This window comes from Armigeres subalbatus, chromosome 2, assembly GCF_024139115.2.
Source record: "Armigeres subalbatus isolate Guangzhou_Male chromosome 2, GZ_Asu_2, whole genome shotgun sequence".
NCBI lineage: Eukaryota > Metazoa > Arthropoda > Insecta > Diptera > Culicidae > Armigeres > Armigeres subalbatus.
In genome coordinates this window covers 106,165,854-106,182,192 of record NC_085140.1, presented here as the reverse complement: position 1 = coordinate 106,182,192, position 16,339 = coordinate 106,165,854, and the positions used below count along the sequence as shown (strand labels likewise).

Below are 16,339 nucleotides of genomic sequence, written 5' to 3'. Positions count from 1 at the left end.
CAATATTGAGTAAGGCCATGGCAGAGGTTTTAGAGACAAGCTTCCGTCTGAGGATGTTGGTAACTCGGCTCAGTTGGTAAACGGTTGATCGACCGCATCGAACACCAAACTGAAACTCAAGTAAGATGTTGTGATGTTCGGCAGACTCAAAGGCGATCGTCGACTACGATTGATCACCTTTTCAAACAGTCTAGATAACCCTGGGAGAAAGCTGATGGGTTTTACAACCCGTAAAATTAAAGTAAATTGGCGGGAAGAGGGAGAAGAGGGATATAATTTTCTAGTCATGATTAAATAAAGAAGTCTTATTGGCTCCATGATCAGAATATAACTCATTTATTTTACCTCAGATCGAACGTTCAATCTAATACATTTTGCCCCTTCTCTTAACTTCTCTAAATATCGACAGCAAGAGAAATCTCGCTTTTTGGATTGTATCGAAAGTGGGGCTGTTCAAGTAGCCACCACAACAAGGGGACGATAACTTTTAGCAGAGGAAGGATCCTTCCCAGGCTTCCTAATGGGGATTCCGTTTGGCGGACTTCCAGGAAGATGGGAAGTGACTAAGTCAGAGGCACTGATTAAAGATCAGCGATGCCTGGGGCCTTCATATTTTTCGATAACTTGATATAGGTCTTCGATTCGTCAGCTGAGATCTCCAACTCTTCCGAGAAGACGGTGAGAGTTAGGTGAATGTTGTTTACATGTTCGTTATCGTTAATGTTCGCTGCTTCGTGTGGACTGACGACGTTCTGTCCAAGATTGTACGAACTGACAAAGTGACATATTTCGGAGCGATCCTTTAAACCATTGTGGTCAAATGGGTTCAAAAGGCCGAGAGTTCGGATCTTGTTGGAGAAATCACTATTTCTGAGGTCCACCATTCTGGTCTGGATAATTTTTGTCATGCGATTGCAACGAGTGTGTAGCAGAGGCAGCCCAGTAAGTTGGTACTGCCTGCGAGTGACATATCGCAGACGAATCAATTCTGGTGAGTGTATCAATGATTAGGGTGTTGCTTACCTGATGACCCTTTGGTACATGTTGTTCACGGGTTAGGGAAAACGTTTCTTCGGTGACATGGAGCTGCTCATCGACGTCTTCAAGTGTGACCGGATGACGCTGGTAGTCGTTGTTTTCGTCCACACACCTTTGGAACCGATTCCAGTCGATTTGGTTTGGTGGTAGTTTCGCCGGGTGAGCTGATGCCACAAATGGTTCTTTCCTAGCTTACGTCGATTCCGAACACCGAGGTATAAACTTCGAAATTTGCCTCTTGCTGCAAAGCAGGATCAGGAAGTGCTTACTGTTAAGTGTAACCACCATATGCCAATGGTCAAGAATAAAAACAAATATAAATGTTAAAAGTAAAACACGTTTTATAGAATAAATCGTTTCGGAAATTAATTGCGGCTTTTATGATGTTATTTCTTCCTGGCCTATCCGAAACTACCTCAGGTTATGGGCCCAGGTCGCGCTTCAATCGAAAAGTAATCGGGAGTATCGTTGTTTTCTCGTTTTCGGCATGGAGGAGGAAAAGTTTGATCGTGTGCTGCTGCCGCTGTTCGATGGCTTGAACTTTGCTGCTTGGAAGTTTCGGAAGCTGATACTATTGGAAGAGCACGAGCTCGAAGAATGCATCCAGACGTATGCAGCAGTGGAAGAGCTGATTGCTCAAGAGGGTGATACGAATGTGGTGAAAGTCGCAAAAGCGAAGAAACTAGAGAAACACATGTGGGCTTATTCTACGAGTCGAGTGACGTGAGGTGAGTCGATTTTAGCAATTCTCACGTGAGGTGACCATGTTATTCAAATGGGGCTATACTAGCAACCCTATAACCAGAGTGTGAAACTGTGAAAGCGACAGTGAAAAACTGTCGAAATGGCAACGTATGAAAATGCATGAAATCGTGAAAATAATACTGGCAGCACTTTAACTTTTTGCTTGCTTCTTATGGATGCAAAAAGTAAACATGTCGAAATGGAACCGCTTTTGACGGTTCGATTGGAAACAAGTTGGCGTCTTTGCCGATCTCTTATTCTAGTATTTCTAGGCTATACGACTCTTCTCACGTCATTCGAGCAATCTCACGTCACTCCACTCGTAGAGTAAGCCCAATGGAGAAGGATCGCCGGTGTAAGTCCCTGCTGGTATCGAGGATCCCAGATACGCAGCTTGAATATGTCCAGGGTAAGCAGTTTCCAAAGGACATCTGGGATGCCCTGCATTGAGTTTTCGAGCATCGCGAGCCGAATGCATTTAAAACGTGAGATGCTATCCAGTTTTCCGCGAGCGGTAATGGCCTCCAGCTTGCCTGCGGCTTAGTCTCTGATTTGACGTGTGTGGAGGTCAACTGCACCCACAGTTCGAATACATTTTGATCAATGTGGTATATAAGAAGGCTTGAATTCACTTGATCAGCACCTTCTTATATGCCACATTGGTCAGAATGCTTGGAGCGGTGGGTGCAGTTGACTTCTAAAGACCAGCAGGAATTCAAGTCGAATGGATACACTCCTGAGCAGAATGGGATGAGCGAGCGAGGATTCAGGCATTGACAAGAGTTTCTGGGGACAGACTGTGCGAACTGCAGTTTTTCTATCCAACTGGAGCCCGATGACCGTAAAGCAAACTCCGCATCAGCTATGTGAGTCCCGGAACCCAAATGTATCGAACGTAAGAGTGTTCGGTTGTAAACTTTTTGTTCATCTCCCTGATGAATTGTTGCGGAATCTGGACTCTAAGGCCTTGGGCGGAATCTTCGTAGGCTTCAGCCGCAATGGATACAGAGTGTGGAATCCAGTGAAGAAGATTGTCGTCGCGCGTGATGTTGACTTCGTAGAAGAGAAGACCTATATTGTGGAAAGCCTACCCGCGAAAGGAGTGGTTTGTATTCCTGTCAGTGAAGAAGAAGAGGAAGATGAATTGGAGAACCCACAGTGCCTGAAGTAGAAGAAGTGGTAGGTGGAAGGCCACAGCGGAATCGGTCGGTGCCGGCATGGTATCGAGACTCCGAAATGGAGTACGCAAGCTTTGCTTTAAGAGCAGTTATTTACGTGAACGAAATTCCGGGAACGATCGTTGTGCTACAGAAACCTGATGACTGGAACGAATGAAGGGCTGCGATCGAAGAAGAAATGAGCTCACTGCAGCGGAACAACACCTGGTCGCTTGTGAAGAAACCAGAGGGACGGTCGGTTGTGACGTACAAGAGGGTGTACCGAATAAAGCGTGATGAGGCAAGCCTAAGCCTAGCCGAGGTCGACACCGATTGAGAATCAGCTGAAGTAGACGAGAAGCTGAGAGCCGAAAAACCGTATCGAGAGCTTGTCGGCTATTTTATGTACGCGTCGTTTATTACAAAACCGGACCTGTCGTCAGGTTTTTTATCAACTGTTTCAGCCAATTTCAAGCGTGCCTAAGTGATGAACATTGTTGGGCTGGTCTATCGAAGACAGAACGTTTCGCTACTGGAAGCATTTTCTTATGCAGATTGTACATTGTATGCATTGTACATTGTAGCAGCACTATGTTTGACCATTTGCCACGTTATCTGGATGAAGAGGCTACTATGCGATCTGAAAAGAAAAACAATCTAAGCGATACCAGTTTTTTAGGATAACCAGTTCACAATTCGTATAGCCGAGGACTCAGGACTATAATAGTCGGATGAAACTCGTGGACATGAAGCTCCACTTCATACGTGACCTTGTGCAGCGTGCGGATCACCGGATTAACAGGCGGACATCATGATAAAGGGCTTGCAGGTGACCGCCTTCGGAGCACTCTGTGCCAAGTTGGGACTAGGACGTACAGGAGACTACTTTGGTTAGACAGGGTTGTTAAGTGTAACCACCGTATCCTCCCACTTAGCTCTGCTCCTATGAACACAACTTTTCTGTACCTACTTTTCTACACATTTTTTGACATCTTAAATGTACAAGAATAAAAACAAATATAAAAATTAAAAGTAAAAAGCATTTATAGAATAAATCGTTTCTGAAGTTAATTGGGATTTTTATGGAGTTATTTCTTCCTGGCCTATTCGAAATCACTTCACTTACAGCTAAGCTGGAAAACTATGGCAAATAGTACACTGCTCCCTTCTTCTTCCATAGTGCCGAAATTATGGCATAGGAGGCATTAGATTTGTCACTCAGCAATATACTCAGTCCTGTTGAAACCCGAAATTGGGTGCTAGCGAAGTTGGATTTTTCTCACAATCCGTACGTTAAACCCAACTTCGGAAGTGGTGCGCTGAATAGCGCTTCGTGATATGGTTTAACGTACGGATCGTGAGAAAAATCCAACTTCGCTATCCCCCAATTCCGGTTTTCAACTGAATTAAGAATATAAACAGCGGCAAAAAGGAGTAGACAAATGCACCAGGGACTCTCCCGGCAAAAAGCGCTACCCACAGAATGCCATAAGGCGTTGGGAAAGCGCAGACTAAGAGAGCAAGCCTACGAAGATCGCAAACAAGGGCAAAGAGCGTAACAGGAGGACAAGGGCGAAACAAGCCAGTCAGTCAACGAAGACGGGAAGTCAACCCGACCAACAGAACCAGCTATCGGACGGTCACTGGCAAACGGTAGCAAGGAAATCGGAGAAAGAGAAAGAAGCATCCACGCGCCTGGCGAGAGCCACAGAGAAGGGAGATGCGCTGCTTATAAAAACGGAGAAAGAACGCTGCGCAGCGCTGAGAAGTTTACAGTTTATGGTAATGAGGTTCGTAGCATAAGACAGACAAGAACAGTCGAGACGATCTTCGCTTTAAGGAAGGGCTTGCAGGCAGGTAGTACTCCATATGGGGCGCTTGCCTTGGAATTTATGAGTGGGGATGTAGAAGTAAGGGCTCTACACGAAGAGGTGACCATCCGATGTAAGCAGCTAGACAACGTCACAACAGCAGAAGAGATAGCCTCGGCCATCAAAGACCAAGGTGGATTGGTGGAGCGTCTCCACCTGCAAAGACGACATCAAGAACGCAGATTGGTACGAGAAAGTTACCGCTGTGAATCGATGCCAATGGTAAGCTGAAAGTTGGTCAATATATGCAATCAGTCTCGAAGCTGGACACCCAGTCCATTGTGTCCATTTGATCATCTGGTGAATTCAATGATCGTTGCTCTATTCGGTTGCCATTTATCGAGGTACGTTGGAGGAATGCCTCCGAGAAGAACAGATTTGTCAGTCGGTTAGGCGCGTTCCTCAAAACGGCACCGTACGGACTGCGCTTCCGTCGACTGACGAGGGTATGGTGGAGGGGCTGGGAATCGAACCCATGATTATTCGCTTATAAGGCGAACGTGTAGCCAACTACGCTAGGAGACCCCTCTAGCTAGGTCATCGATTAGGATACTAAATATGTAGCTGAACAGGCTGCGAGGACAGTCGTATCCATACCTGATGATCCTCGTCTTCGCATTACACCCTACAATGCTATGTTCAATAGCAGCGCAGATAACAAACATCGCCGTGTCGTAACTTTTTGAAAAATTCATGAATACTTGACAACGCGAACGCACTACTTATCTACTTACCTACTACTACTACTTACAAATTATTAATTTCCATCTTTTTTTTCAGACGCTCCAACAAACCCGTCGCCCATCCATACCACCCTGCTCACAACTGGCCGACACGGGCGGCTCCAATCGCAAGTTCCTGAAAGGTAAAGTTCTAGTCGTCATCAAAACCATTGAGTCGATCTTCTTCAATCCGGTGCTCTTCATGACCCTTCTGGGCGTAATCGGAGGCCAGATCTTCCGCAATGGCATCCCAACCGTCCTCGCCAGTATCCTGCAATCCTTGGGCAATTCTTTCTCGGCGACATCCCTGTTCCTACTCGGTCTAAGAATGGTGGGCCAAGGCGCTACCCTCCAAGGTCCGGGCCTCATTCTGCCGGGCATTCTGATCCTGGTGAAACTTCTAGTCCTTCCGTTAGTAACTCGACAAACCGTGAACATAATAGGCGCCGGAGCAAACTTCTCCGAAACGACGGATCTCAGCACGTTCGGGTTCCTGTACGGGACGTTTCCTTCGGCTCCGGGTGTTTTCGTAATTGCCTCACAGTACAACCAAGACGTGGATCTGATCGCCAACAGCATGGTGGCGTCAACCTTCATCAGCGCTCCTCTGATGTTCATCTCCGCCAAGATGATCACCATTACGAATCTCAATCCGTCCGACTACTTGAACGAGCTGGACAAATTTGCGTTCGACATCAGCATCGTGGCCATGTGTTGCTCTCTCTGGATGCTGTTGTTGTTTACTCTGACGCGCAGGATGAAAAAGATGCCACACAGAGTGACGAGCTGTTTGATCATATCGCAGCTCATCTGTAATATCGGAGTGATCATGTGGTCGACGTTTGAGCAGAATTCAGGCTGGAAGATGTATCTGCAGTTCTACTTTTTCACGATCGGGTGCTACAGCAGTCGGCTGTGGACTGCATTTTTGGCCATCACGATCCTGTTTCTGCAGTGTCGAAGTTTGTGCTTCGTGTTGAAGCTGTGGCCTGTGTTTGTAAGTATAGATGACAGAAAAGATATGCTTATTCAGAAGAAGTGTACTTGATCATCATTGCGTTCTCTCTTTTGTTTAGATTGCCGTCGCTTGGGGTGTACCAACGCTCGTCGTATCGCTTCTGTACTTATTGGACAACAAGAACATTACCCCAACAGAAAAGCGCAATCCAAGTTTCCAGTACGGAAACGCACAAGCCGCAGTTGCCGTATTTCTTCTAGTCATGTGCTTTATCGTCACGGTAGGCTGTTTGATCTTGCACCAGCGGTTCAAGAAAAGGCATGACAAGTATATGACGCTTTCGCGAGAAGTTTCCTCGCCGGAAACGGACACCAGTACTCTGGGAGCATCTTCGGTGACTAACCTAATCCAGGATGGCCCGGGTGCTGCAAGTCACAATGGTAGTGCGCTGCATAGACGACGACAGTCGGTCACTTCAAGTGATGATGAAATTCTGCGCGGCAGTGATACCGGATGCGGAGGAGCGAATAGTGGTGGATGTTGCAGTACTGGGGGCGGTGGTGCTAATGCAAATGGTGGCCGCACTGTTGTAGACATTGAAGATCTGGTTATTCAGCGGAGCATAAATAATGATATTGAAAAGTAAGTTTTTTTTAAAGTGCTTCCTAGTTTTGGTTAACAGTTCGGTTATCAACACCACTGCCGCTAACCGCAAGTCGAGCACATCTGAATTTTTGGCAATTTTGAGTAATTATCATGTATCACTTTATTTTCACATGTACTATGCGTTATGCTATTTAACGCGAGAAGTTTGTTCTAGAAAAGTGGAAAAAAATACCAAGTCAAATTGTCCCATATTGAAAAGTAACCGCAAGTTAGTCACATCGAGTAAAAGTGTACTCCCTTCGTAAAATGTTATACAAACTGTTCATATTTGTTCAATACATGTGATCAGAAAATCTCTCAAATACAAAAACAAATCATTTCGAAAGAAAAATGCGGAAGAAAATTGTGTACACATTTAAGAATGAAGATTGATGGATAGAGGAATATACGTTGCACTAAGTAGTAAGTATGCTATCCATCGTTTCACTTTTTTTCACAATATAACGTGTTGAAACTTGCACACTACATATAGCAACTGTTCTTTCGAATATGTTTTGGATTACGATAATAAAGATTTTTTTAAAGTGATGTTTACTTCCCATTTTACTTAATAAGCAATACTATTGTGAAATCATTCTAATTTCTCACCCAGATAATTAGTTGATTTACTTCAGGGCTTTGATACATTTTCGCGTTGTTTGTTACCATTTACCCAATAAAAGAATAAGACGCAATCAACCTATTTCCGAATGTTATTCATATGAGTCGCGATGCTATCCTTCAAAATCACGCTCGGTGAGCGCATTTTTGAAATCTGAGAATGATTTTATCAATAGATTCATCAGTTAATAGAATCATTTACAATAAAATTGCTACTATTTGTATTGTCAGCAGGTTCCCAATGAGAGCAAAGACCACGTCCATGTGCCAAAATATGGGTGGGCCTTGGGACAAAATGACACGTAGCAGACATGACGTAGCGGGATTCTTAAGAAGGATGAATTACATCCTGCAAGCTATTATCATGAACCACAGAAATTCAAAGCCACTAATTTCAAGAAATCAACTTGATGGATCAAATTACAAATTACTTAGAAATCTTATGATCGTTCAAGAATGCTCTAAAGTTCCTGGTCTTATTTCTGACAAGATATGTGGAATTGTGTTTTACAATGGACTTCTAACAATTTATCTAAACTTGGTAGAATTTATAACTAAGACTTTTTATAAACTTGTTATTAATCATATTAGCAGATTTCAATAATCTTTATTTTCTACAGAAAGTCATATAGAATTTCAAACATTCTTTTGAGAATCCAGAAATATTTTTAAAAGAAACCATTGCGTACTTCCTGGAAAAGTTTAATAACCTTAAGGAAAACCATCAAAACATTTAATTTCTTGGAAAGCCTAAACATTCTTGGTTCCTGAGCCTTGGATTAAAAATACTTAGTGATTTTCTTGGATTGAAAATCCTTCCGGACTTTTGGAAGGGATACTTTTTATTAAATTCCAAATACCTTCACGATTATCAGTTTAACCTTAATTTAATTTTGAAACAATTAATTTTAATAAATTTGTTAGTAGTAAAACTTTGTGGAAAAGTTTTTGTTCAAAGTGTGTAGCATATATGTTTTCCTTCATTTTTAAGCGGGAAATGAAATACTTTCATAATGTTGTTTTGATATCGATACTACATTACCGATTTTATATTATGCCTATAACGGAATACCATCACGATATCACGAAAATCTGCAATGTGGGCTTTCAAAGCATCCAAGAGTTTCAAAATGTTTAGATTGCATGCTTCACCATATTTGGTATTAGAGCATTATATTTTACAAATTTGAGTTTTGCTCGACGGAATGTGACTGACTTGCGGTTACTTTTCTCATTGAGATGAAAAGTAATCGCAAGTCAGTCACATTGCGATTTCCAACACGGCAAGTGAGTTTTTCACTTTGTAGCCACTATGCTCCATTAAATATTCAAACAATCTTTGGTGTGTGACGTTTAGACCTGATCAAAATTACTTATACACAATTTTTGAGGAGAAAAATTACAAAAACTTCGCAGGCAGTTTTCTCATTTGCACGTTTTTTCAGATAAGCTCGACTTGCGGTTAGCGGCAGACGATCAACACATGTTCTCTGAATGGTTTTTCGCACTCGAATCTTCGTTGATCCTAATTTCATAAGTCACAAGTTATGCTCGTTAAATATCTCAACCTACAAAACAATCTGTAGTGTTGGAATTTTTAAACGGTCTCCTACTTCGATGAGTTTTCTAAATTCTATTTATTTAAATTAACTTTCACTAACTAAATTGATCGATTTCAGCGAGGAAACTATCACCTCCAGTGGAATGTGCTCGGCGCAGTTCAACTGCCCGTCCACCTCGAAGCAGCAGTGTCAGTCGCTGATCGAACATTACCGCGAGCAAGCTCGCGATGGACTGGAACCCTTGGAGTTCGACAAATCCGTCGATGAACATCAAACGCTCAAACACATGGTCCTCTTGATACTGCTCCTCTGCTCCATGTTTGTTGGCTTGGCGCTCTCGGTTTGGACTCTTATCATGGAAGGCATGTCCGGGATCTACGTTGAACTGACTTTCCTGGATGCTTTCCTCAACTTTGGTCAGAGCATCATTGTGCTTGCCGTATTTATTACCGACACTGGTGAACTGTTGCTACCGTTGATGAAGTTTTGGCGCAAAATCTGGTACGGAGCGAACCTGCTTCAGCTACCGATTTGGAGCGAATTGTCAGCCGAAACTCGACACATCTGCGATCAGTTCACGACGCACCATCTGGACAATTGTCGCAAAGCAATCGCCAGAGACAAGAGGTAAGAGCATTGATTAAACAAATTACAATATAGAAAATGATCTACAAGTAGAAAACCCGTAAATCTAAGACATACGTTGAAGAGTTTAATAAGCAATTTTTTTCCTCGTCAACAGATGGCGCATCCGAATCTACAAGAAGGTGTTCTACGGTAACGTGTTTGTTGATTGGCTCATCGAGGTTGGCCTGGCCAAGGATCGCTCGGATGCAACGCACTATGCCCGCCGCTTGATCGATGGGCGTGTTTTGCGGCACATCAACAATGTGTATCACTTTCACGATCGCAATCTGCTCTACACGTTCTGTGATCGTTTGTAGATTATCATTCGGTTGATCGAATGATCCCGTTAAGTAACGAAGATCATCTGGAGTGCTTTGCTCTATCTCGCAGCAGCCAGTATTTCTAGGGAATTAAGCCAAAAAAGCGCAGCTGATGAATTAATATTTACTAGGAATAGCAAGGAGGTACAACCAAGAACTCCAAGAGTTTTCTCTTCCCAAAAACATACGGAATGTAACTGGTTACCAAAAACAGAAAGACGATAATGAAAAGTATTGTGATGACTACGGCGGTACTCGTAGATTATTTGCTTAGTTTGTTTTATCTTAGTGCGAATTTTGTTAAATAATTCTTAATTTAGATATTTATTTCTCTATGACGTTCGATTCAGCAGCATTCTTATAAGAAAGTTGAGTGATTGTAAATATTTTAATCTGTCTAATGGAAGGACCACAGCAGAATGGAACGTGTAAATTTTGTATGGAAATTTTTACAAGTATAATGGCATACGCTTTAAAGGTTCTCAATCAATACACAATTCTTAGTCTGATACAAGCTACAAACAGAAATATAAGAATATACATATTTATGATATTTAGCAGCTTAAACTTTGGATTGTTTTTCTTAGTCTGACAAATCCCTGATTATGTATTTACTATGATCCAAAATGGTGTTTTAGTTGCTACACCGTTTTCATTTTAACTGAGCTTAAAGGCTTGGGTTCTATCCTAGACACGCTTCTTTGCGTATTTATGCTTTAACGATTGAGCATGAGCATGAGCATGATGACCGTGCATTTCGTAGTTGCTGCTCCGTGATCGACCAGAACAATCGCAATTGCACAGGGAACCAATGGATGGAAGCATGGGATCTGCATTCCAACCTCAATGTGCACAGTCCGAGAGCTCTAATATTCTGGAAGGTCGATAACGGCGCTGGCCACGTCCTCACGGTCATCGGGGATGGGAAGGAATTGATGATGCAGTCAGCCGCAAGCCGAGAACACCTCTGCACTCGCCACGAGTTCCTGCGGAATTTTTATTGGAATCTGGGGGTTAGGTTTTATGGCAGAGGTTCGTCTTGGTGATATGTATGGAGTGAACCAATTTAAGCGTGTATGCGCTATAAACTATTTTATAGTTATCGATATGTCAAAGCATAATAAAATAGGCAGACCGATCTATGTCGGTCTCTTTCGTTATCCAGACATCAAGCTAGTTAAACGTCTCTCTAGCAAGCTCCGAAACTACCTAAAACTAATCAAGTAATATTGCCTTTCCGCGAGTGTCCGCCTCTGATCGATAATTGCCGTTGCCTTCTGCTTTGTTTCCCGTACATTTCATTGGTTAACGGGTTGCCAATGTGATAGTAATGAATGGGTGGTGTAGTATTCTAATTCGATGCCGAAACGAACCTTTACCACCTTTTACCCTCATTTCGAATTCTAACAGTTACCTGCTAGAACTAATCAAGTTGTATTTGCGTATTTATGTTTTAACGATTGTATGATAAATTGCGGAATTCCATTTCGAGGAGTCCCACTAAGCGTAATCCCATTTCCCGGAGTGTGACACTCCGCAGAATGGTGCACATGTATTTAGCGGAAATTACCCATTCCGTGGAATTACATTTTCCGAAATAAATAACGAAAAAAATTAAATACACTATTATTTTGAATATTTAGACAAAAACCCTTGATCCACCAAGTGGTGATTGTGCCTTTCTCGTGCATTAGATATGTTAAAAAGTTTTAGTGGGATTTTCTTAGCGTGTTTTGTCGTATGAAAATCGTATTTTGGCCATAACTTGTGATCCCATAGTCCCATCTGGCTAATTTTCAATAGGAAACAATGGAAAACGATTCCTCGTCGAATGCAAGCGTTGTTGCAAGCAAATCGGTTCATGATAAGTTTCTGAAACATGAGTGAGTTTTATTTTTCGCACATATGTGGTTGAATGAATCTTTTTAGACATTCAATTCAAGGGACTTGCTTTGTCTAAACTTAGCATAAGATTTTTTGAAGTCCCAATATGTGCCTTGCTTTCACCGATTTAAAAAGGAGGAGTTAATTTTATTTCTCAATTTCTCTGCGTCATAGGCTCTTTTGAAACCATAATATTGATTTTATACTTGAAAGCGCTATCTGAACGTGGAAGTGTTAAAATACAAATCGTCTGAATCAGACGTTTCGCTTGACAGCTGCGTTTGTTTTGTTTCCGAAGAAATTTGTCTGCCTGCAGACGTTTGTTGTGTGTCGTGTGTGTCTGGCTGGCGAAAAGTATTAAACAAATTTTCAGTAAAAAGTTTAATTTCTCATTTTTTACGATAAAATCATACAAAAATGAATCGTCTATTTGGTAAATCGAAGCCAAAGGAACCCGGACCAAGCATAGATGACTGTATCAAGGGGGTAAGATTTGTATACGGTGGCATGTTATTTTCTCTGCGATGACTCATCCAGAATCTTGACCCAATCAGGAACCAATCTGCCCAAGTTTCAAGGCCGATGCTTAATTTATTAAATAATCAAATGTTGAACTTTTCATCCCACACAGGTCGATTCTCGGGCGGAAACCATCGACCAGAAGATCCGCACCCTGGATACCGAATTGCGCAAATATAAGGATCAAATGGCCAAAATGCGAGAGGGTCCGGCCAAGAATGCCGTCAAGCAGAAGGCGATGAGAATACTTAAACAGCGAAAACAGTAAGTCCCTCTTTTGATAATCTTTGAAAAATGTGAACGGCCACACATGCTGCTGTAATTAAGACAAAATCGACAATTATTGCAACTTTCCAACAAGCGGTAAAATAATTTTTATTGTAATTATTATTGTACAGTCGACTTATTGGTCGACTCTCTACATCTCGATATCTCTTCCTATGTCGATGGTTTCCTCGGTCCCTCCAAGCTACACACACACATGTATGTTCCCTATCTGCCTATCTCGATGGTCCCTCGAGATGTGGAGAGGCGACTGTACTAAGCGATAAGGATTTCTATCATTAGTTGCGGCTATTGTTTGTAGTTAGATTAATCTCCAATGTTAACTTTGTTGAACAGAAACACTTTATCCTGATGTAAAGAAAAATTGACAGGCTTACGTACGATTAGTAATTAATAAATAACAATTAAATGAAACTTTCATACAAAATGGAAAACTAAATAATTGGGATTACATACATCATCAGTTTTCAGAAAAATATTTCACTTTTTGGCGTTAAGGGTCTAATAAAATCATTTCTAATAGGTATGAAAATCAGGTGGAAAACCTACGGAATCAGTCGTACAACATGGAACAGGCCAACTTTGCCGCCCAAACACTGAAGGACACCCACACAACGGTGGCAGCCATGAAGGACGGCATGAAATCGATGAAGAAGGAATTCAAAAAGATCAACATCGAAGAGATCGAAGACATTCAGGACGATATGGCTGATATGTTGGAACAGGCCGACGAAGTGCAGGAAGCGATGGGTCGCACCTACGGCATGCCGGAAATCGATGACGACGATCTGCAGGCGGAACTTGATGCCTTGGGCGATGAGATTGCCTTGGACGACGATACCAGTTACTTGGACGACGTAGTCAAGGCTCCGGCTGCTCCGGATAAGGAACCGGGGGCGGACAGTGTTACTAATAAGGATGGCATTTTGGTTGATGAGTTCGGATTGCCTCAGATTCCAACGCAAGTGAAAAGCACCTGAAGTTAGTAGTGTTTTCAAGTGAAATTAGTCATCCTGGCGATTGTTTCGTTTTATTTTTTAATTAAGTCTTATTATATCTGTGGAATCTTACTTGCACGACCGAAGATACAAATATGCTTTAAATCAAGTATTCACCACCATTAATAATGCAATTGTACTTTTTCAACGCTTGTGACCGTTCTTAAAAACAAAGAGTGAACAAATCCAAAACAGAACATAAATCAACACATGCTGGCAGTGATAAGTGAATTTGCTGTGCACCAAGGACGAAACTACTCGCTGATCTCATCGATAACAGGTACGTTCTGCAAATCTGAACACTTTCGTCTGAGCAACGCAATTTGCTCCTTTAGGTAACGTTCCTTGGCGGCAGCTCGGCTGAGCAAAATCTTTGCTTTTTCCAGCAGTTGCGTTTTCTTTTCCAACATGTCAGGCTCCGTTTCGTGGGAAACACCCTCTCGAGGATGACACTGGGGACAAGTGGCACTGGATAGTAGTTCAACCTCCACCTGGAGTGCAGCTACACGATTCAAAGCTTCCGTATAGTTGTGCTGAAGCTTGTCGTGTTCTTTTTGTAGACGGTCGTAGCTTTCCTTGGTCACATTCAAGGAAGATTTGCGATCGGTGGCGTTTGCCACCGAAAATGGTTTGTTCTCTTTCAATTGCTTGTTCTCCACCTTCAGTTTTTCCACAACTCTTCGGAGAGCGATAACGGTTTGTTCCAGTTTGGCATTGTAATCGATTAATTCACTGTTACTTGTAGTACCGCTACCGGTGCCCGCATTTCGCGAACAACGTTGGCACAAGTTGTCGAAGTTAATTGTTTCGGGACAACCGGCTGTGGCTTTGCTGAGTTCTTCCTTCAACACTAATACATAACTGTTTGGAACAGAAAAATATTGGTCGTTTAATTGAATCTAAAAAGCATCACAGGGGACTTACTCTTCTAGATGCTTGATTTGACTGCGTAATCGTTCGGATTCGTTACCCTGGCGCAGCATATCGTTGTCCAGCTGCAATTGAAGAGTTCTCGCTTCCAGTCTAATGTTTTGTGCCTCCAAATTGGATATCTTCTCTTGCATCCTTTCTAACTCATGCGTCATAGTGTTTGAGCCCTGGTGATCAAAAGAAATGGAATTTTATGATTCGGTGCGATTCTATAACATTCCCCAGAAAACCACTTCTCGGAATGTACCATTCCTCAGAAAACCATTTCCATAAATGCACCATATCCCAGATTTTTTTGTTTTCATGCCTTTAAGTAGTTTCTATAAACCTAAACAATCATTGGAAAAATGGTCCTTATAACATTCACGCCGTTGCCCGAATGGTATGAATGGTCGTTTCTATATGATTGATTAAGCGAACTTCCAAGAAAAAAATAGAACCGGCATTGAAACACTAAACGCAAAATTTCAAAGTTAAAACAAATGTGTGCTTTTCTAAAAGGGTCCATTTATGTTTAACCTTATTCCCGTCAAATGCTTTTTTTTGTCTTTATTAGGGAGACTTTCAGCCCTAGGCTGGCTCGTCTCAGCGGTCAAATGCTAAAAGTAACATTTATGTGGATTCTCCTATTATAGCGGGTGGTTATTAACGTACACCTTATCTTAGTTGAAAGATCTCGAAAAAAAAACAAGGAAAAGTGTCTATGGGGTCAAAGTTGTACATGCTGGGAGAAAAAAGTTAAAAAGCGAGTAAAATGTGGTTATTTAAAGTACTGTCATATATTGAGTACACAATGGAGTATTTTTTAAAAATCTTCATTTCAATGATTTTTTGTCTAATAAAGTAAGTTCATCACTTACATAATCGATTGGCCATAACATGGATATGTTTGCGAAAGCAGTTTGATTTCAGCGCAATCTGCTGAATCTAAGTCCCGGTGATTTGTTTGCAGTATTAACACGAGCCTGTGATATAGCTATGGCAAGAAACATACGGCCATGGCATGCTTACCTTCCAATCTACTGGTGGAATAAGACGATCACCGAACTCCGTCGCAGCTGTATTTGAGCGAACGACAATAATCGCCATGCATCAACTGTCTGGCCGCCTACATTGAATAGCGAAGTTAACACTACTACGGAAGTAGACCGTGTAGATACTTATCACGAGCTTTAATTGACCCCCGCTTGATTGACCCCCGTAGTTGCTACTTTGTTATGACCATATTAGCTGTTCTTGCTTAGAGAAATCTACAGATGTTTGCTTGGGGCTGATCTATAATGTACAAGTCCTGGTGATCTCACATAACGAACTATCGATTAATTTTCAATTCTAGCAGTTAATGCTAAAATAGTCAATTCATTTGCGCTTTCGTCTCAATTCTGCAACATGACCTGCCCATCGTACCCTTCCAGTCACGAAAACGTCGAAAGTACCCCCGTCTATCGTAACCCTTTC

General features: G+C 42.1%; 3 protein-coding genes across 4 annotated transcripts in view; 2 read left to right on the top strand and 1 right to left on the bottom strand.

The window, feature by feature from the left end:
- Positions 1-10,832, top strand: part of LOC134210597 (lysosomal cholesterol signaling protein) — a 54,168-nt gene extending 43,336 nt beyond the window's left edge. For both annotated transcript variants that reach the window (XM_062686710.1, XM_062686711.1), the window contains exons 5-8: positions 5,591-6,529; positions 6,609-7,132; positions 9,436-9,945; positions 10,061-10,832. In XM_062686710.1, the coding sequence (XP_062542694.1) occupies positions 5,591-6,529; positions 6,609-7,132; positions 9,436-9,945; positions 10,061-10,262 (2,175 nt within the window). In that variant the 3' untranslated portion in view covers positions 10,263-10,832. The remainder of the gene's footprint in view (positions 1-5,590; positions 6,530-6,608; positions 7,133-9,435; positions 9,946-10,060) is intronic.
- Positions 10,833-12,479: 1,647 nt separating this feature from the next.
- LOC134210596 (charged multivesicular body protein 5) lies at positions 12,480-14,096 on the top strand. The gene is made up of 3 exons (XM_062686709.1): positions 12,480-12,635; positions 12,781-12,932; positions 13,477-14,096. Exons 1-3 carry the CDS (start codon positions 12,567-12,569, stop codon positions 13,931-13,933), a joined length of 678 nt encoding a protein of 225 aa, XP_062542693.1. The 5' UTR covers positions 12,480-12,566; the 3' UTR covers positions 13,934-14,096.
- Positions 13,953-16,339, bottom strand: part of LOC134210594 (centrosomal protein Cep290) — a 39,352-nt gene continuing 36,965 nt past the window's right edge. Inside the window, exons 12-13 of the mRNA XM_062686708.1 lie at positions 14,876-15,048; positions 13,953-14,812 (exon numbers count right to left, since the gene is read on the bottom strand). Of these exons, the coding sequence (XP_062542692.1) occupies positions 14,206-14,812; positions 14,876-15,048 (780 nt within the window). The 3' untranslated portion in view covers positions 13,953-14,205. The remainder of the gene's footprint in view (positions 14,813-14,875; positions 15,049-16,339) is intronic.